This window comes from Rhinatrema bivittatum, chromosome 1, assembly GCF_901001135.1.
Source record: "Rhinatrema bivittatum chromosome 1, aRhiBiv1.1, whole genome shotgun sequence".
Classification (NCBI taxonomy): domain Eukaryota; kingdom Metazoa; phylum Chordata; class Amphibia; order Gymnophiona; family Rhinatrematidae; genus Rhinatrema; species Rhinatrema bivittatum.
This window is the reverse complement of record NC_042615.1, coordinates 496,841,118-496,863,404: the sequence shown is the minus strand read 5'-3', so window position 1 is coordinate 496,863,404 and position 22,287 is coordinate 496,841,118. Positions and strand designations below refer to the sequence as shown.

General features: G+C 43.5%; 1 protein-coding gene and 1 long non-coding RNA gene across 3 annotated transcripts; one reads left to right on the top strand and one right to left on the bottom strand.

Moving 5' to 3' along the window:
- Positions 1-215: 215 nt before the first annotated feature.
- Positions 216-2,068, bottom strand: LOC115095434. Of its 2 annotated transcripts, none has more exons than XR_003857767.1 (3): positions 2,047-2,068; positions 475-534; positions 216-388 (listed from the first exon to the last, which is right to left on the bottom strand). It is a non-coding gene; the product is annotated as an uncharacterized LOC115095434 (long non-coding RNA). The 2 variants fall into 2 exon arrangements; XR_003857766.1 differs by having other exon boundaries at positions 2,018-2,063.
- A 4,206-nt stretch (positions 2,069-6,274) lies between these two features.
- Positions 6,275-21,042, top strand: LOC115095310 (perilipin-2-like). Its single transcript, XM_029608821.1, is given in 9 exon segments — positions 6,275-6,297; positions 7,456-7,495; positions 7,590-7,754; positions 7,756-7,786; positions 13,890-13,972; positions 14,546-14,831; positions 15,188-15,366; positions 15,750-15,884; positions 20,037-21,042. Coding segments are annotated over 9 exon segments (1,290 nt in total). The 5' UTR covers positions 6,275-6,289; the 3' UTR covers positions 20,400-21,042.
- Positions 21,043-22,287: the final 1,245 nt, after the last annotated feature.

The window sequence follows — 22,287 nt, the reverse complement described above, 5'->3', positions numbered from 1 at the left end:
AAACATGCATATTCTATGCATTAAGTGACCATTTAACATTAAAAAAAACACACAACAAGTCTTAAAGCCAACACACATTTGGGCTGACAATGCACAAGTCTATTGGGGCTATTTCCTACAAGTTTCCACCATTTGCTTTCCCTTATTAAAAAGGGATGGAAAACTCTACTCAGGCAAGTAGAAAGTCACTCACTTTGTGGCTCCAGTTTTTGGATGATGGTTTTGTACTTGTGAGGGCCACGTTAGTGATTGTCTTCACTCCCTTCTCTGCCACCTCACAGACAGACTTCAGGTAGGGATGGTTCTCTTTTGTGCTGACGTAAGCAGATGAAACCATGTCACAGGTAGAGCTCACTAACGGCAGGTTAGCCACCCTCACCGCCACATTCTGGCAAGTCAAAATTGGGGGAGAAAAAAAAAAAAGTTAACAATCTATCCATAAGCTAAAGCTCAGGCAAGCCATTTCATACCTACCTGTTGTGGGTCAGTTTCAGCTGCACCTGCTACTGAAGTCATTTTCTTTCAAGCTTTTTTCTTTCAAAGAAAAAAAAAGCCAAAACATTACCTTCATTCTTTTCAGAAAATCTTTTGGCTCAAATTTCCACTACATCCCAGAATGTACTATACTATCTTCTACCTCAATGGTCCCTTCTAAGCAGCAATAGACTAAATGTGCTTATTGCACTAGGTCAGCAAGTTAGACACTCACCTGATGTATGTTACTCATGCAAGGTATGATGCAAGTTACTCACCTGATGTATGTATTTGTCACACACACATAAGGTAACAGCCTAAGTGTTACAATGATAAAAGTCTATTAGCAATCAGCACTAAGTACTTGTGTCAGTTAATCCATTTACTATTACCAGATAGTAATGATTGCTTAGTTAACAGGGCCACTGTTTAGCAAGGCTCTCCTGAACTGCTAGCTATGACTTTTACTCAATATCTACAGTCATGAGGCAGGGCAGTTTGCAATGACTGAGTTAAGTGTCACTTGCTAGATCCAAGTTATATCTTAAACAGGTTATAAATATACAAGAGCATATGTACAAGGAAAGGGCACACTCACAACTACCTCTTTCAAAAGTAGTTACTACACACTAATTACTGAATTCCTTCCCCAGACAATGAGTACCTTGAATTTGCTATTGGGACCTTTTATTTAGTAAAGTACTATTTATTCAAATTTAGAAATATGAAAGCATCCTAGATTTAGACCTTAGAACTATACTTGTTTTATAGGCCATCCTAGTCATTAGCCCATTGATATACCACCATCACTGGTTTTTGTTGGTTTTTTTAAAATACCATACTCAGACTTAAGCAGTTATTCTTGTGTAACCACAGAAAGTTAAGGAGCACCTCCAAGCTTAGTTAGTGAGACTCAGGTGCTGTGTTGCAAAAATCAAGTTTCATCAAGGGAGTTATTTGAAGCTGTTTAGTGAGAGTAAACAGATCACAGCTCCCTTCTACATCTGGAGACCAGTAAGGAGGGAGGGATAGGATAAGTTAAAATGAAGCTTTCAAAACAGTTTAAGACTAAACTAAAAAGCCTCAGACACTGAGGGAACAAAGCAATAATGACCAAATCTAAACCCCCACAAGCCATAAAGCTTAGTAGTTAGCTACCTAAGACCAGATGTATTCAGAGATTTGATTTTATAGGAATGGAAAAAATAAGGGTAGTCAACTCCAACCAAGCTTCAAAGACAGCTTAAAAGACCATACATAGAGTACATACACTAGCTTTATTACTTATAGCTTTTTCCTATCCTTAGGCTATAAACATGCTAGAAAGCCACTGGCCATTGAGGATCACTGACATGAGTATGAGAAGCTCTATCTCAACTTCTATTAAAGTCATACAGGATCTCAGGAGACAAAAGTATTTTTCAGCTCCCAAACATGCAAACCCCCCCATTATTTTACTAAGAACTAACCCCACATAAGCATGCAAAAAATAGAGCCAAATAAAACAAACCTCAACTACCATCTCCCCTTTTTTCCCACTTACCCCAACCCTTCTTCCACTCTGTCTCCTACCTTGGCTGTGGGGCCTTTTCTAGCAAAGATAAGGGTGGAGCCCAAGGATTTAGCACTTGTCCATCTTGGCTCCTCCCTGGGATCTTTACTGCTTAGCTTTTTCAGCCCTCCTGCACCTCTTTTTATGTGAGCTAGTTTGTTTCCATGTTTCAGGTTGTCTTTCCCTTCTCACTGAGTTCCCTGATAGGAAACATACAATTCTGAAAATGGCCCAGCAGGGCAGATTTTTGTTAATAGAAGTCAGAGGTCTCCAGACTTTTTTTTTTTTTTTTTTTAATAAGAAAGGTCACATAGAACATTTCAAATCACTAAGAGGGTCAGATGAAAATTGTAGCAATCTCTCCCCTCAGCATCTTCCTCTCTTCTCCCAAGTGTCCACCTTCTCTCATTCCACTCCCCACCATCTACCCTCTGCATATTTTTCCCCCTCCCTCCCTCATTTCCTTCCTGTTGACTCAAAACCTCTTATTTGTTTTGGTCAGTCTCTCCCATCTGCCTGTCTTCAAAGATTGTAAGCTCCAAGGAGAAGGAACTGTCTCATTTTTGTATTCTATCTATCAGGGTCATTTTTCAAATCCTCTAGGTAGAGAGTGCATCAAGCTAGGTCGAGAGTACAATGTACAAATCTCATCTTTGTGTACCTTTCTAAATCACATCAAATCTTCACTGATGTGTACTGTGCTGTTTGTACCTCTGACTGTGCATGTAAACTGCCCCCGAACCCTAGACCACACCAAAACCTCACTTCAAGTTACTAGTTGCCCCTCCTACAGTGGTATAAATAAATGACTAATATGTGAGCCTTATAAACACTCTTTCTCTCTCTATCAACCTTTTTTTTTATCATGGGCAAAATTTATAGAAAAATGATAAATCTAGGCCTATATTTGGTAGTACACTTTTAATTGTTACTTTGTATGTATCTCTGTACAGCGCTGAAAACATCTGGGATGTAATACAAATAATCATAATAGTAATAATATCCTTTCTTACACCCCAGCACTGGCCACACTCCCTCTCTTCATTCCCTTTCCCCGTAGGCCACACGGGTCGGTGCAATACAGTGCACTCAGCCGAGCGCACTGGTTAACCCGTGGTTGGACACACATTTTGGACGCATGTCCTCAACCTCTTATTCAATAAGGGGATTAGCGCATCCAAAATGCGCATCCAATCCCCTGCAAAGCTAATAGCGCACATCACATGTAAATTCATGTTGATGAGCGCTATTGGCTATTCCTCCCCCAATGCAAAAAAAAAAAAAAAATGTGCGCTTGATGTGCACATTCTCACTTTCAGAAATTAACACCTGCCCCAGAGCAGGCGTTAAGTTTTGAGAAGCCCCTGAAGCTGACAAAAAAAAAAAAAAAAAAAAGCAGAAAATTCTGCGCTTCTGTAGTTCCTTTGACTTAATATTGTGGTGAGATTAAGTCAGAGGAACTGAAAAAAGAAGTCAGGTGAAAAAAAAAAGTGTTGGTGGTCAGGTTAGGAAAAGGGACGCTCATAAAACTCAGTCTCCGTTTTTCTAACCCACTGACAGCCACCTCTGCTGGGCGCCTGCTGCCAAGGAAGGTGCTAGGGCCGCACAATTTCCCCTAGCGCCTCCTTTTTCACCGTAGCAGCTGATTTGCATTTTGTATCACCCCGTAAGAGTTCGATCGGCGTGCGTTAGGAGAGCAGGCGCTCCATCATTGGCACCCGTTTTCCGCCTGCCGATACTGCATCGGCCTGAATGCATTTCTTGCTCATTTACACAAATCTTCTGCCCAGTTGTGCCTTTTCTATCTTCTTTGATTATGGGGGATTTTTTTTTTCTTTCGCCTATTGGGGGTAACAAGATGGGGGCATTGGAATTGGGGAAGCAGAGGATGGGAAGATAAGGTTGGCATGAGACTTGGAAAGTGGGGGAGTGGGGAGTGAGCAGGAATTTGGGGAAACGAGAAAGGCAGCACAAGTCTGAAGACTCTGGGGGTTGTCTACGCCATCTTCTGAAGTAATGCCCTCCAGGGCATGGCCACAGAGCCCCCCCCCCCCCAATGATAAATAACATTCTGCCCCACTCTTCCTCCTTTTCTCCCTGCCTCTGAAGGCAATTGCAGAATCATGGGGTTGGGCGGAGAGAGCATGCCTGCACTCAGCGTCTCCGCAGGTGCCCACCTCCTATTGCCTGTGGTACACTTTGGCTTAGAAAGGAAGCACTGAGAGAAGGAGGAGGTGGGTGCCCACCCAGGACAGTGACTCATGTGTGCTCTCTTGTTTTTGTCCCCAGGTGCCACAGCTGCCAGACATGCCTGCAGGTAGATGGCGAACACGGAGCTGTGATATGGGGGACAAAGGGGGGTTGTAAAGCTGGGGAGTAAAGATTGGGGGTCTGTGGGGGTGAGGCTGGGAGATGGGGGTTATAATGGGGTATGTGTGGGACCGCAATATGGAACAAAGGGATATGAAGGGAGGGGTTGGGAGATGGGCTTGGAAGTATTAATGTGGTTTATAAGGTAGGGGATGTGAGATTGGGGCTGAACGGCAGGGAGAGGGTAAAAAAAAAAAAAAAAAAAAAGGTGTGAAAGCCCTGAGGATTGGGTAGGAGCTGAGAAGCCATGGAAAGGGAATGAGCTAGGGAGGTGATGAAAGAGGGTGAAGATGGGAGTGGGGGATTGGAAAGAGGTGAAAGACAGGGGGAATGGGAGGCTGGGTAGGGGAAAAGGGAATAGAGCCAAGAAGGAGGGTGAGTGTCAGAGAAGGAGCTCCGATGGTGAGGAGATGAGAGGCAGAGGAGATTAGATGAGGGCTGAGGAGGGGCAAGTAAAAAGTCACACCATTATATTTTCTGTATAATTTTAAATTGTTTACAATTGAAAATGCAATAACTGGGCAAATGCCCTACTCTAAAAGTGAAACGAGATATTTTTGCTACCATGTTTTTGCTGGTGAACAGAAAAGCTCGCTGGCCACCAAATGTTTGGAAATCTTTGAGTTCTGCAGCCCAGCATGCTTTTCCTCTATCCTTGCAGACAAAGGAGATAGGAGGGTGGTGACAGGTTAGATGTAGTAGGAGGACCAAAGGCAGCAGATTTGTGTGAAGGAGCAAGAGGAGCCTTGGCCTCAGGGAATGGAGAAGAAAAGGCAGGAGAGGGGCCAGCCCTGGGGTGGAAAAGGGAGGAATAGAGGGAGGACATGCTGTGTGTAGAGGTGAGATGGTGAGGGAGGGGCACACTGAAGCAGGGGGGGTAGGGAGAAGATGCTGAAGGGAGAGATTTTATTTATTTTTTTTTGTAAATTTCATCTGGACCTGTCGGTGATCTGAAATATTCTGTGTGACCCTCCTTAAAAAAGATCTGGGGACGCCCTGCCTTAAGTAGCACATTAAGACTATCAGAGAAAACTGATTTTTCACTCATGGCACAGTTAATCTTTGGAATTTGCCGCCAGAGGATGTGGTTAGTGCAGTTAGTGTAGCTGGGTTCAAAAAAGATTTGGATAAGTTCTTGGAGAAGTCCATTAACTGCTATTAATCAAGTTGACTAGGGAATGGCCACTGCTACGGTAATTACTGGCATCAGCAGCAAGGGATCTTCTTAGTGTTTGGGTACTTGCCAGGTTCTTGTGGCCTGGTTTGGCCTCTGTTGGAAACAGGATGCTGGGCCTGATGGACCCTTGGTCTGACCCAGTATGGCAATTTCTTATGTTCTTACATTAACAAAAATCTGCTGTAATGGAACTGAGACTGGGGCCATATGAAGGAGTATATGCTCCCTAATGAGAAACTCTGGGAGAGGAGAAAGATAACCTGAGACATAAAGAAAAGAGGTGCAGGAGGGCAGACAGAGCTAAACAATAAAAATTCTAGGGAGGAGCCAGAGTTGAGGAGGTGCTGAATCCTTGGACACCACCCTTGTCTCGCCTAGAAAAGGGCCCATTGCCCACTTAGGCGGCAGAGTGGAGAGTGGTTGTCTTGGGGGGGAATCAAGGAAGCCACGTGAAGTTGCTACTAGGGTAAGGAGGAGGTGGTTTGTTTTAAGTGTTTTTCAGTTAAAGCTGGTTTGGGTGTTCCCTTCTTTAAATGCTTATCTGAATCTAGGCTTTAGAAAAGCTAGTGTAATATATTCTTGAAAAAAAGTCTGCCTTGTGTTTTAAGCTGCTGTGTCTACAAGTCTGGCTTGAAAACCACCCAAGTAAATCGGAGACTAAGATAAGAGTGGCCACCAGCAGTTCTCAAGAGCTGTGAATGGGCCAGGCTCTTACAATGAATAGGTAGTGTATGAGATAGTTCTACACCAGAGGTAGTGCATGAATTATACCTATTCACTATGGCTATCTTCAAAAAATAAACCTCTTTATGGCTCCTATAAAACTTTCTCTGCATCTAAAATACTAAAAGCCCTTAATATGTTAACTCTAAATTAACTGGTGTTAGGCTTAATGGTTAGTAGGGCTCAGAATCTAAGGTGAGCAGGCTGTTCATTTGTAACACGTAGCTAATAAAGGGCTCTACTTCACTTCTCATTTTATTGTCTCGTATTACCGTGATGTTCGGTGTCTGAACTGTCCCTGATTTTGAGTCTCCTGCTAGGGCTGGGACACTTATTAACTACTTAAATTAAGCCCCCCGCAACGATGTACTTCTGTTACCTGCCAAACGAGCCTCACTTGTAACTAATCTTACCCCAGCTGGGAGTAGGTGCTATTCCTCCTTAGCTTTCTGTAGCTCTTAAGCGTATTATGGACTTTGCCATGTGGTGGGTTTTTTTTAATGTATGCTCTTAATTTTAAAAACTGTGTAATACTCTGGCATGGTTAAGTGCCACAAAAAAAGTGAAATACAAGTCATTAAACTTAAAACAGACTTAAACTGAAAAGGATATGGGTTTTTTCTAACACAGTAGTTTCCAAACTACTCTGCCCATACCATGCAAGTACAGGCAGTGAGTGAACTGAACCCCAAACCTAGCAATAGGGTTAGGGTTAGCCTTCCTACTCCATGGTAATTGGAAATGTCCCTGGAAACTGAACGGTGGGTAACAAAGATAGTGACTAGTATACCACTGTATACTATCAAGCTAGCACTTTAACCTTGTGCCCATTGTTAGCTTACCTTTTAAATCACGAATGTAAAAGCTACCCTGCTGCAAGTAGGCTTATTGTTTTTGTCATGTAACTCATTTTTTTAATGTTAAATGGCCTAGAAAACTGTTTATTCATGGATCATCCCACTGAGTTACTGCCTCCTAAAAGGTAACTCAATTTTATAATCTACTTATGGGAAGTGTGGAGGTATCTTAATTGCTTGTGGCAGAAGCTTACCCCCCCCCCCCCCCCCCAAAAAAAAAAACCTCTTGGCACACACTTGAAACTGCTATCTTAGACAAACTTCTTTGTGAAAGAAATAAGTAATGCTTTTCAATGTTGAAGGCTTGAAAGAATGGCTTCAGAAGCAGCTGAACCACAACAGGTAGGCATGAAATACTTTGCTTGAGCTGGCTCAGTTTTCCATGGTTGCACTGTAGCTGGATTGCTAACTCTCTCTCCAAACTTTGACTTGCCAGAATGTGGCGGTGAGGGTGGCTAACCTGCCCTTGGTGAGCTCTACCTGTGACATGGTTTCATCTGCTTACGTCAGCACGAAAGAGAAGCATCCCTACCTGAAGTCTGTCTGTGAGGTGGCAGAGGAGGGGGTGAAGACCATCGCTGCTGTGACCCTTGCAAGTACAAAAGCCCATCATCCAAAAACTGGAGCCACAAAGTAAGTGATGGCAACTGCTCGCCTGAATAGGATTTTAGCTTTCTTCTATAAAAGAAAGCAAATGGGTGGTGAGACATCTAGTAAAAAGCACCTTGATATGGCTGTTCATGGCCATACCACTGGCTTTCAATATCTGCTTGTGATCTTTAAGTGCCTTCTGTTAAAAGCATACTCTGGAACTAAAGCCAACCATGTATTAACTTAATCTCTGGACTCATCTGTTTTGTGGTGTGTGTAGTAAATATTGTATAATCCAACTAAATTACAGAAGAGTCTTTTAATCCCTCTTTACATAGAATCAGAACTTCCATAGCTCTCTGTACATGGAGAAAGTTGGTGTACCGCACTTGCCTAATACAGAATAAGGGACTACAAATTTAGAAATAGAAAAATGTAATTAAATTAAACTGGCAATCTGAAGAAGCTAGACTTTGCTTACACATGTTCCCAAAGCTGGTATTCTAATTAAACATTTTCTGCCTCTTTTGGGCATCTTATTTATTCTGAAAATGCTGGTCCCCCCCCCCCCCGCCCTTCTCCATGGTCTCCTGAATCCTCCTTTTTGCATCACTGTCTTCTAACACTGACCTCTACCTCAGCTAAACTTCATTTTGGCCTCTTCCTTCTCCCCACCCCCCATTCTTGCTGCTCAAGTATTTCACTTGCCTAGTTCTCCCTTCTCACAGATATCTGGCTCAGTTGTCCTTTTTTCCATGGACTCCCTCATACTCCTTGCTCTCCTATAGCTCTTTACCTTTCCACTTCTCAACACTTCATTGTCCATCCTAATTGCCTTTCTTCCATGTCTCACCCATTCCCTAATACCCTCATCTAGTTGTGTGTTTTTTTTCTACCTCATCAATTCCAGCTCCTTTCCTATTGCTCACCCATCTCCCCTGGCTCCAGTCACATTTTATCACACAAACATATACCAATAGTGTCCAATTAATTATTGCCTCTCCCCAGAACCTATAGTCTAGATGTATTGACCATCATAGGTGTCATCGTATAGCTTAGTAAACACTTAATACTCCACCTTATGTTTTAATCATTGGTCACTGTATTTTTCTTTTCATGTGAACATATCACCTCTATTGTGCATGTCACGCAAACATATCATGTGATTACTTAGCTGAATGGATGAACGCCTTCGTTTTCCTCAAATTAGCCCAGTGGATAATATCATGGTATTCACTCTACCCGCTTGCTCTGCCCGACGCGGGACCGTGTTTTGGATTTCAATTATCCTTTGTCTAGGGCTCATCTTCTAAAATTGTATATATGAAAAGGTTCAAAAATTAATTCCATACAATTTGTATGGAATTAATTTTTGAACCTTTTCATATATACAATTTTAGAAAATGAGCCCTAGACAAAGGATAATTGAAATCCAAAACACGGTCCCGCGTCGGGCAGAGCAAATACATGATATTATCCACTGGGCTAACTTCTGAGGAAAATGAAGGCGTTCATCCATTCAGCTAAGTTATCACATGTTTGCGTGACACGCACAATAGAGGTGATATGTTCACATGAAAAGAAAAATACAGTGACCAATGATTAAAACATAAGGTGGAGTATTAAGTGTTTACTAAGCTATACGATGACACCTATGATGGTCAATACATCTAGACTATAGGTTCTGGGGAAAGCAATAATTAATTGGGACACTATTGGTATACATTTGTGTGATTATACAGTGTGCCAACAGTCCAACATGATATAGCTTGTAAATATAAGGACTGTGACACGATTAGTGACCCATTCACATTTTGCCATCTGATCCCCTTTCATCCTTATTCCTCTCTCCAGATTATTTGGCCCAATCCTGACTTCTCCTCCCAAATGTGGTTATCCTCTTGCTGACTCCTTCAGACCTCAGTCCCTCCCCCTCCCCCCCCTGTTCTGCTACAATTGTAGGTTTCCTGTCCTGGACATCCAGTCTTGAGTCACTCATGCCCCCCACTGTGGCTAGCAGAAGTGGCACTTAATTGCATGTCGTGTCTCTCTGCTGCACGGGGCTGGTTTTGTCAGAGCTGCAAGATCATATAAACTTGTCCCATACTATGAAACTTCTAGCTTGGAAGAGGATGTGCTATTAATCCCTGATCCTCATGCATGCATAGTAAAGAATGGAGTATATAGAGGCACATGCAGCCCATCAGGGTTTACTTTTTTTTTTTTTTGGGGGGGGGGGGGAGAGCTTAACCTTAAGCCTATGACTATCACTGCAGCCTGGTTCACAGGTTGATCAATCAATACTGCAGGCAGTGATGTGCCCTCAGCTGTCCCATTTTCCTCATACTTAAGCAACCCACTGCAGGTTGAGGCTCGTTGCTATATGTGAAGATTTAATTTTCTTCAATGGGTGGTCACCTTCTAGGCTTGGTGTAGACTTTGCCTGTTCTCACTACTTTCTATTTGCATTATCTCTATATAATAGAAAGCTGCCCTGCACCTATGTTGCTGGTATGCAAATAGAGCTCTGCCCCTTGAGGGAGGGGGCAGAATTGTATTTGCATATCAGTGATGCAGGCACAGGACAACTTTCCTCATTGGAGGATTGCCAGATCACTGGGCCAACTTAGCTAAAAACCCAAACCTTCAGGGCCCGTTGCAAAAGCTAGCAGACCCAGAAGCAATAGGAAAATTAGTTGGTCCATGCAGGTGGGAAGGATTAGGAGCTTCAGGTCCATGTGGCAGAAAACAAAATGGACAGCATGGGACTCGTGCAATGGAAGTGTAAGCCCTTAGTGGCTGGAAGAAGAAATCAGCTGCTGCCCCATGGGGAGGGAGGCAGGAGGCTGCTGCAGTCTGTTGTATTCTGGGAGGAGGAAGCAGCTGCTATGGTTGAAGGAAGAGTGTGGATATGAGGGAGAGGAGTGAAAGCATGAGCATGCAAACAAATCTAGAGGGATAGAAGGAAGCATGTGAAGTCATTATGTGGCAGAATTAAGTGTTAGTGTGTGCTAACCCCATCCTTTTCCCACTTAATCCAAAAATTCTCAGGGCAACTAGAAATAAAGTTCTAGAGTACAATTACCTGCCTTGGAAGATGACTGGTGATAGTGAACAGCAGCATCTTCCCTCCACCTCCTGGACACCCCCTCCCCATTCACTGGCTATTAGCCAAACAAGAGGAAGATGGCAGTGCTTGTCAGGTCGCCTCTTCTCCCCAACAGGGCATGAATGGTGGGCACCAATACCAAGTGTCTGCTGGTAGGGAAGGAGGGTGGACATGACAGGCACTGCAAGGCCATTGTCCTCATCTTTGGCTGATAAGAGCTGGTTGGGGGAGGGGTCCTTTGAGGGGAGCAGGTAGCATGAACTGGGGATTGTGGGTGGGGAGGAAGTGAGAGGGTCTGAAGAGCACTGGAGGAATAAGGGTATGATTGAGTTGAGGGGCATGGATTCTTTTCTTTCACCCTCCCTCACTGTCATCCTAATCTTCCCTGCTCATTCTACAGCATCTTTGCTCTTCCCCCTACCAGTGGCATAGCCACGGGTGGGCCTGGGTGGGCAGCTGCCCACCCAATTTAGACCCAGGCCCACCCAACTGACACCAGAACTGCAAGGCTGTCGCAGGATCCCATCCCCACGACAGTGAAGAGGAGAACCCATGCTTGGCACGCCATCACGGCACACGTGGGGAAGCAGTCCTACAACCATATGGCCAACCGATCTTCCTGTTTGCGGGGGAAGGGGGGGGAGCGGAAGCGCCGCGCACAGTTTCCACTTCCTCCCCCCAAAGCAGGAAGATCAGCTGGCCTCTCCTGCTATCTTCGGGCCGTATGGCTGACCAATCTTCCTGTTTGGGGGGGGGGGGGGGGGGCGGGGAGGAGAGCGGAAGCGCTGCGCACAGTTTCCGCTTCCTCCCCCAGAGCAGGAAGATCAGTTTGGCTGTACGCAGGAGGCCAGTGCAGCAGGAGAGGCCAGGCTGTCTTCCTGCTCTGGGGGGAGGAAGCGGAAACTGTGCACAGGCTTGAATGTGTATGTGAGGATGAGAATGGGGAGCCTTGTGGTGTGTGTGTGGGTGAAAATCGGACCCTGGGTGTGTATGGGAGTGAGAATGGAGTCTTGATGTGTGTGGGTGGAGGAATGGAACTTGAATGTGTGTATATATGGGTGAGAATGGGATGCCTGGGTTTGTGTGGGGGGTGAGAATGGGTGCCTGGATGTGCGTCTGTGTGTGCATAAGAATATAAGCCTGGGGAGGGGTGAGAAAGTGAGAGCTTGTATGTGTGTCTGCAGAGAACTGTGAGCTGGGGGGGGAGAGCATATGAGAGTGAGAGCCTGAGTGTGTGAGGGAGTCTGTGAGAAGCATTTTATAGTATATGTGTGTGGTGGAAGGAAGAAGACAGTAGTAGAAAAGACACTGAGGAGGAATTAGGAAATGAGCGACAAGGAAAAATGGGAAAGAGACCAGGACCAACTGATTAGAAAAATACAAAGGTAAAAAAATATATATAGAGAGAGAGGTTAGCAATTTGTCATCTTTGGGATGTGCATTCTTATATTTTTGAATTTTGCTCTTAAGTATTCACTGTTCAGACATTTTAGTTTCTCAGGCTTTCTATTTTGGCTTTATCTACATGTTTCTGTTTCTAATTTATAGTCTCTTATTTCTATATTAGGTAAGGGTCAGTCTCAGTTTTGCCTGTTTGTGACAGAAATGAGTATTTCTAGCATATAGTTTCTCTGTAGTAGTAGTCCAGCCTGTTCTGTTATTCCCGTAGGTGATGTATTAATGTTCTAGGGCCTGGTGTAGTATTTGCATTGCTGCTTTTTCATAAGATTGCTGTTTGAATCCTGAGAGTCAGTGCTGTGATTGTTTGGCAAGGTTCCAGATGCCTCTTTCTTTGCAAGAGTTTGTTACTTCACAAAATAGCAGTGGAGGGTTATTTTTTGCTGAGATTACACCAGAATTTGAATTTTTTTCATGTTACTTGTAATGTGAATTGCCCTAGCTCTGCGCTGCACCTGTTCTGATGATTAATTATATTTTATTGTATTTATGAAGATTTCTGGGTTTCTGCAAAGATGGTTCATGAAAGAATACATTAATTTTTGTTTTATTATGATTGGATTTGATTGTTTTCTATACTTGAAATTGAAGTAAATTATTTTAAAGTTTCATACATGACACATAATGGCTGTTGCAAACTACTTAGAAAGCCATTCTAGGGTGCAGTATATGGCATTATTTATCAGTAAGAAAACAACTAGTAGACCTGCATGCCTTGTGCCCACCCAAAAAATCAATTCTGGCTACGCCACTGCCCCCTACTACTTTTCCTTCATGTCTCTCTTCTTCCCCTTCCTCTTGCTTCCCACCCTTCTGAAGGTACACCTAACAGTCTGCTATTAGGATATCCATAACAAATATGCATGAGATTTGCATACCTTGGGTCTCCAATGTGTACAAATCTCATGCACACTGCAGCAATCTTAAAAAGAAACACAAAAAAAACCCAGTCTGGGTGGGAAACAGTTCTAATAATGAACCAAATCTATTGGACACAAATCTGACTTTGCAATCTATTTTTTTACCCCAAATAAATGCAGAGTTTAAACTTGCTACAATTGCTGCTACTCCTTTGGAAAATCTGTAACAATTTGCCTATTCTCCCCACAGGAAATTGGGGCTTAGCTCTACTACCACACATCTCAATTGCACACTTCTGTGTTCCTCTCTCCTTGGATGGGCCTTCTACTAGTGAGAACAAGTTTTGGCAAGCTGCATTCTTCCTATACTAGTAGTGAACAGCTTCTAGTGAATAAAAACTTACTAGTAGAGATTTCTCTTCCAACCTGGGACACAAAGCTGCCTGCTGCTGTCAGTACTGGCTCCTTGATAAGAGGGGGAGAAAGTTTAGGGGTAGTAGCAGGCATTTGAGTGAGTGCAGGGCCTGCATGTGGTCACTACACTGCCACTGGCAACCTGTCACTTATGATGGACTCAGCTAGTATAAGAGCATGGCTCCACAAATGTGGTATGGAAGAATAAACAATATCCTAGTCTTGCATCTCTTCTCTTTTTTTTTTTCTATACTACTTTTTATTTTACACTGGATAGGCATGCTCTTGTCTTGCTCTTTTGTAGTTTCACTCGTCAATAACTGTGCCTGTGTAGGCCTGGACAAAATTGAAGAGAAGCTGCCTGTCCTTCACCAATCTACTGATAAGGTAAGGTCACTTTCTCCACCCCACTTCATCTAAATCTTGCCTGTTAATCTGAACTCTTGCAGGGTACTTGTAAGAAACATGGGCACTGTTGCTACAGATTTTAAGAAACCAATGCTCCTAGGGGTTACCACAATGGGTAAACCAATTAGGTGGCTCTTCCTTGCATAGACCCTCTCCTTCATCCAGCAGGAAATCATAACACACTGTGCCTTCTAAATCCATGTATTCTAGAATACCTGCTAACTTCTTGACCCAGTGCAGTTCAAGCTTCCCACTTGTGGATAAGATGGTGGGACCTATGTGGAGCAGGATAGCCAGGAGTTTTAACTGATAAAAGACCTGGAGCAAGGAGGGTGATGGATAGGAAGATGGGAGTTGCAGACTGTGCCTACTTAACTGCTCTCAATTCTAGAATTATCAGCAGGTCTCTGGAAATGCTAGTGAAGAGCAGAGGCTTGGTATTCCTGAGCTTGGACCAGTTCCCTGTTCTCACAGCCTTTGGGAACTTGATGCAAACAAGTGGCAGTCCTCAGATGTGACCATCTAGTACTAACTCTGTGATTCTTCATGTAGATTGTTGCTAATGCCACAGACATGGTGGTTGGTGCAAAAGAAGCTGTAGCAGGGACTGTGGTGGGTGCCAAGGATACAGTTGCCCATGCAGTCACTGGAGTGGTGGACAAGGCCAAGGGAGCTGCACAGGAGAGCATGGAAATGACAAAAGCTGTTGTGACTGGGAGCATTAACTCTGTTCTGGGAAGCCCCATGGTACAGGTGGTGAGCACTGGGGTAGATGCTGCACTGAGCAAGACGGAGGCCCTTGTGGATCAGTATCTCCCAGTGACTGAAGGGGAAGCAGGTAAGGAGAAACTGGGCTTGCAAAAAGCTTCTTGAAATGTCTGCACTAGCTTTTTAGAATAACTTGGCCCACAAGGAATAAATACCACTGCCTGGATTCCTATCTCTTCTTCCCCCCCCCCCTTCTCTGGTTTTTTTTTTTGTATCTAAAAAAAAAATAATTCCATGTGGTGCTGAGATGTCCTAACACTTTCTAGGGCCGTTTCCACTTGTATCTAATGTCCAACTACAAGACAACTTGGCATTCCCTCTTTCATTGTCAGTGGCTAAGTACTTTCAGACTTATTCATTTTATGCCTGTCTTAAGATACAAGATTCAAAAACCAGGTTGACATTGGTTTTTCTTTACCACCTTAGCCAAAGAAGCTGCTGAAGCATTTGGAGCTGGAACCCAAAAGCCAAGCTATTATACTAGACTGGGGTCTCTGTCTTCCAAGCTTCGCAGGCAGGCATATGAGCAGGCCTTGAGCAAGGTGACAGCTCTTAAACAGAAGAGCCAGGAGGCCATCTCTCAGCTCCACCACACCATTGATCTGGTAAATTTTTTTTATTTTTTAAATGTTGGTCTTGGTGAGTACTTAGTACTGCTCTTAAATTGCTAGCTGGATGGGGGGAATACCTGAGTTGGCCATCCCAAGCACTGAATCTAACTATGCTTGTTGCGGTGCAGGGAAGCCTAATGCTCTTACCTCAGCATTAGGTGATGGCCATAATGTTAAGGATACCTGTTGATTTTTAACTCCAGGAGAGGGGTTTGGCAATTGGCAGGAAAGAGCTTAAGTGTAATTCCTGCCATTCTATTGGAAAATCTAGGTAGTGAGCAAGCTGAATGCACATACCTTTACACATCTGTGTACAAAAGTACTTGGGCTTGGTACAAACTATACCATTTTCTAATGGCACTACTTCCTGATTTCAGATGGAGTACACCCAAAAGCATCTGTCTGGTGCCAACCAGAAACTGCAGGATGCCCAAGAGAAGCTGCACCAGGCTTGGGTAGCATGGAAGAGAAACATAGGACAGCAGGATGGAGAGGAAGCTCCCAGTAGAGAGGTAAACAGCTTTTGGGTGGCTCAGTGTTTCCAGGCATTCAGTCTGCATAAACCTCTAACACTGGCAACAGTCTAGATGCACCTTCTGTCATGCCTTGATCATTATCAGCCATTTTGAACAGCCTCAATTATACCTTTTTTGGGTGGCTTAATGTTTCCAGGCATTCAGTCTGCATAAGCTGCTAATACTGGCAACTGAGTCTGGATGCATCTTCTGACATGCCTTGATCATTGTTCTCAGCCAGTTTGAACTTTCTGTAGAGTGCTGTATAGACAAGCTATAATTGTCTCTGCCCAATATAAGCAAAGCTATCCTGAGGCTGGAGTACTTTGTAGCCTCTAAATGGGAGGTGACATTGAATAAATGGCTATTCCCAGACTTGAAGGCCAAGCTCTTGAACAAACTACTTATGCACAGCATCTTTTGAACTCCTATTTTGGAATGGCAAGTCTGTGTTTTTGGCCTTGTAACTTCATTCTGAACTAGTTGGGCCACATCACAAACAGCAGCTGCTACAGAGTCTGGCGAATGTGCACCTCTAGTCCAGCCACTCAGTATCTCAATTGCTTGACTGAGTCCCTCTAGGCTGGCACAGGGAGCATAAGATGGAAACCCTGCACAGCTGTTGGATCAGCCCCTCACCTGGATCAGATCATTCTGACAAGTGTATAGATGTTTAGACTTGGTCAAGCAAACTTGCCAACGAGCATTGAATCCCAGGGTTTTGATGGCGTTTGAGGTAGCAGGATGAATCAATTCTGTTGGTCTATAGTATCTCTTCCAACCCTTTGCAGCAGTTCTGTCCTACTATAGGAGTACCCCCCCCCCTGTAAAGACTGTGCAACCCTGGCTTTACACTTGTACTAGAGCCATCGCACACCCTATGACATTACAGAACAATTCTGACAAGGAAAAATGTGCTGAGCATTCTCTATGTAGTAACACTTCTCTGGCAAATGAGGGTCTTTAAAAAGGGTTTACAGATACTTATTTGACAGAACACAAATCCAAATTGTTCAGCAAGCAGGGGCTTCATGGCTACTAAGCCTTAAGATCCTCCTTTAGAAAAACAGCCCAGACTAATACCAGCTGTGCTGGCAATTCTTGTCCCTCAGGTTTCCTTAACTGTAACTTGTGAATCACTCATGCCATAGCAATAAGTGATCAGATCAATATGCATAGTCTAAAACGGTAAGTTCCTAACAATTTAAAACGTGTCAACAATCTTATGTATTCGAGCTATTGGTTTCACAAACATAAGAAATTGCCATGCTGGGTCAGACCAAGGGTCCATCAAGCCCAGCATCCTGTTTCCAACAGTGGCCAAAGCAGGCCACAAGAACCTGGCAATTACCTAAACACTAAAGATCCCATGCTACTGATGCAATTAACAGCAGTGACTATTCCCGAAGTAACTTGATAGCAGTTAATGCACTTCTCAAACCTCTCCAAACACGGTTTGGTTTTTTTAACCCAGCTGCACTAACCATAATCCTCTGGCAACAAATTCCAGAGCTTTAATTGTGCATTGACTGAAATCTTCTCCCATCTAGCTTTAATGTGCTACTTACTAACTTCATGGAATGCCCCCTAGTCCTATTAACCGAAAGTGTAAATAGTAGATTCACATCTACTCATTAAAGACCTCTATCATATCCCCCCCTCAGCCGTCTCTTCTCAAAGCTGAAGAGCCCTAACCTCTTCTCATAGGGGAGCTGTTCCATCCTTTCTCTGTACCTTCTCCATGGCAACTAGAATTGTGTGCAGTCTCACCATGGAGCGATACAGAGGCATAACATTTTTTATTTTATTAACCATACCCTTCCTAATTCTTAACATTCTGTTTGTTTTTTTGACTGCAGCCCACTGAGCCAACTATTTTAAAGTATTATCCACTGATGCCTAGATCTTTCCTGGGTGGTAGTTTCAGATATGGAACCTAACATTGTGTAACTAGAGCAAGAGCATTTTTTCCCTATATGAACACCTTGCACTTGTCCAATTAAAATTCATCTGCTATTTAGATACCAGTCCTCCTGTAATGTGTCACAATCCACTTGTGATTTAATTACTCTGAATAATTTGTATCCTCCACAAACTTGATAACATCACTCATCTTATTCCTTTCCAGATCATATATATAGAAAAACAAAAACACTCCCCATGTTTATGCATAAGCCTGACTTAAAATCTTGATTATTCCATAAGATGACATGGGACAGTACCCCTGCACCAGACTACAATGTACTTCTGTTTCTCCTGGTGAGGCTTCTGACAGTTTTTAGTCTGTACACTCCTGCAGCTTGGACTACTCCCAGAATGTGTTACTTTTCTCCAAATCCTGGGTGAGTCCCAAATGAGCAAGAAACCTAGGACTCCAAAGGTCCCTCTCCAGAATTCCTGTGAATCCTCACAGCTGCTTCCAAACACTCACATGCCTTCTCCTGCAGCTCAAGGCTCCTAGTTTGAGCACATTCTGAATTGCTTCAACAGAACCCCAGACTTCAGCTCCTTGGCTGTATTCAAATTGGGATTTCTTGCAGTGGAGAGTGTCTAGAAATGCTAGACTCAACATCTGTATGAAGACACCAGACTAGTAAGGGACATTCTTAATACAACTTGCTTGTCAAAATATGTAACAATGCAAACTTATAAAATAGCCTGAGACCTTTGAGCAAGGAACAGAATATAATTGGGAGAAATATTGCATGCACATCAATGTGTAGCTAACTTGGACTTTTTATAGTTCTATTATATGGCTTCATCCTCATTATGGGCCTAGACAAAGGACACTCTTTCCTACTAGTACTTCTCAACATCTCTGCCACATTTGATACAGTGAATCACTTTATCCTTCTAAATCACCTATCAGACATTGGTATTTCAGGAACAGTCTTCAGATAGTTTGATTCATGCCTTAGTAATACACTATAAAATTAGAATAAGCATCAAATCATCCCTAGGAGTACCTCAAGGCTCTTCACTTTCTCCTACCTTCTGCCCCTCTTGCCAGCTGCTATTAAAGCATTTCCTATACACTGATTTGACATGCAGATTTTGATCCCCATAACAGAATCCCTACCCAAAACACAAGTTCTAGGAAAGCTGCTTCCACTCTAACCTCCTCACCAGTCCAAATCTAGTCCTGAACTCATCTCCCCTGATCACAACTTTTTACTGCTGACCCCCTCACCACCATAGTCACCAAAATAAGAGACCTCTGTGATACTAGACAACCATCTGAACTTAAAGAAATTCAACCACACAACCAAGGACTGTTTCTACAAATTTTAAGTTCTAAAGACTTTAACCACTCCATTTCCACAACTTCAGGATGGTCCTCCAGGCCACTCTATTTTCCAAGATAGACTACTGCAATGCCCTCCTATTGGGTCTCCCCACCTCTACCACCAAATCCCTTCAGATGCTCCAGAACACAGCTGCCAGAATCCTGACAAACACCAACTGAGGAGATCACATCACACCCATCCTCAGGAATCTACACTGGCTCCCCATAAGCATCAGAATCCTACATAAGTACCTCACCATTATTCACAAGACCATACACAATCAGCACTCACTCAACCTTCATATCCCATTAAGACTACACCCTTCTATAAGAAGCTTATAAGGAACCCTGCACGCCCCCAGAGATTGGGCCGCCTTGACAGTGGAGCCAGCCATCTGGAATACCAGACCTCAGACAGGAACCCTGCCTGTTCCTTTAGGAAAACTAAAGACCTGGCTGTTCCAACAAGCCTTCCCTTAACCCCATTCCCACTTCTCCTTCATCCTAGAAAGTCTCCTGCTAATCACCCCCCCCCCCAGTATTGACACTGCTCTGCTTTGGTAGCTAGTACCCTGGCTGTATATAAGTACTATATACAGAGTACTCTTATATCTGAACCAAAGCACAACCAGTATATCCTTAGGTTCATTACGTTAAACCTCTGGCTATTTCAGTTTCCAAGTTCACATCACCTTGTGTTATTGTAACTTTGCTTATTCTTCAATATTAGTTATAACTCCCTGTTCCATGTGAACCAATATGATCTGTATCATGAATGTCTGTATAGAAAAGTTTAATAATAATCCTGTGATTAGAACACAAACTAGTTGGCTGTAATTCTAAAATGTCTTCTGTCTCTTTAGCACATTGAATCACGTGCCCTAGCTACTGCCCAGGACCTCTCACACCTGCTTCAGACAAACTGCATGGCACTGGTATCAAGCATCCAAGGTTTGCCCCAAAACATCCAGAACCAAGCCCACCATATTAGCTGCCTGGCTGGAGACATCTACCAGAACTTCCACTCTGTTGGCTCCATCAGAGACCTGTCTGATCAGCTGCTCATCACCTGCAAAGAACAGCTGAAGAAAATGAAGGAATCCATGGATGAGGTGATGGCTTATCTTGCTAACACCACACCTATCAACTGGTTGGTAGGTCCTGTGTGCCCAGAGCAGAAGCAAGAGCAAGCCAGCCAACAAGAGCCTGAACACAGCAGCAATTAAGTGCACCAGTCTAGCACTGACCTGTTAGACAAGGAGGCATTAGTGCTATCAGTAATTCCATTCTGTTAAACTACAGAAGTGACTCAAAACTGTCTGGAAACTTCTAGAAGTTTCAGATTACAGATATCAACTTGAAAGCTTCTCTTCATGGGTCATGGTATCCTGCTATCTCAGCTAGCCACATCTCGGTGGCTATTCCTGTTTTCATCAATTGCAGTCTGCCACTGGTTCCAGTTATGCTCTGATTTGAAATATAAGCAGTAAATCTTAACCTAGTTCTGAGCTTTATGTATCTCTTAAGCAGGGAAATGAACTTTCAGCTTGTGGAACTTGCTAGATCTTAAGCAATTTCTAAATTAGTTTTGCAGCATAACTACCAAGAATACAAAGCAGGATTCTGTAAACTTAAGAGCACTAGAAATCCTGCATACTAGCAAGCAATGCAGACTTCTAGGACTGCTTCCTGAATTCCACATGGAACCCTTCAAAGGTTGATAGGACTGTCTTTTGTAATGAGCATAACTTCACTATCATGTTTCCAACTGGGCCTTCTACATAATATGTACTTTTTACTATCTCTAAAGCACAAAATGCTTCTGTATAGTCTTAAAACAATAAATGTTTTGGCAACTATGTATGTTCATCATGAAGCTTGTTTTTTCCATACTCATGTTGGAGGAAATGTCTTGGAGGACTGGCATGGCCTACCAGCAGAGGTGCTGAGAAACCCCAGAGACTAAGCATGATTAGCACAGCTTAGAGATCATGGAGGGCCTCTATTGGGGGGGCTCATGTGCCCCAGAACTATATAAGGTAAAACATGCCAAAGTGTACTCCTGTATCTGTCAAGCTTGCCTTTACTGAAGCTGTACCATTGTTGTACAGCCTCCAGCATCTGCTCTTGAATATTCAGTCCCTTGGCTATGGCATCCCTCTAAGTGGGGGGGGGGGGGGGGGAGTCTGTCAAAATAGACAGGAGCCTGAGGAAAGGCATAGTTTGGACTCTGCAAGATCCCTTGAAGTGGCATCATTCTGTCTGAAACCAAGCTTGTGTCAAGTTGGGGTTTGTCGTACCACATTGAAAGGAACAGCCTTGCAAAAGTGAAGAGGTTGCCTGGATGCATATCAAATCTTGTGGGTTTTTTTTAAATGACAGCATATGGATTTTGCCTACTCAGTTGTACTAAAGCAGTGGTCCCCAAACCTGTCCTGGAGGGCCACCAGCCAGTTGGGTTTTTGGGATATCCACAATGAATATGCATGAGAGAATTTGCATGTTATGGAGGCAGTGCATGCAAATTCTCTCATGCATATTCATTGTGGATATCCCAAAAACCCAACTGGCTGGTGGCCCTCCAGGACAGGTTTGGGGACCACTGTACTAAAGGTTGCAGGTTTTTTATTTATCTGTAGTACCCTGGCTAAGGGCTCTCATGATAACAGAAGCTCAGCTAAGTGCTGTGTTCTCAAACTGGTCTCCTCCCTCCCCATCCCATCAAACTTGCCATACTATGTCAGACCAAAGGTCCTTCCAGCCCAATATCCTGGTCATCCAAGTACCTGGCAGTATCCCACGGAGTTAATGGATTCCGTGCTGCTTATCCCTGAGAAGCAGTGGATGTCTACAACTATACGTCAATGGCTTATGGACATCTCCTTCAGGAATTTGTTCAAACCATTAAACCTAGCTAGACAACATTCATCTTTTCTATGATTCTAACTCCCCAGCAAGCTTTCACACTTGTTGGTTTGTGGGTTTTTTTTCTCATACTTATCTGTTACTCTTGGCTCTTAGTAACCTTTTGATTCTATTTCACTTCCACCCCCACCATTAATGTAGAAAGCAGTGCTGGAACTGCATCTAAGTGAAATATCTAGCTTAATTCAG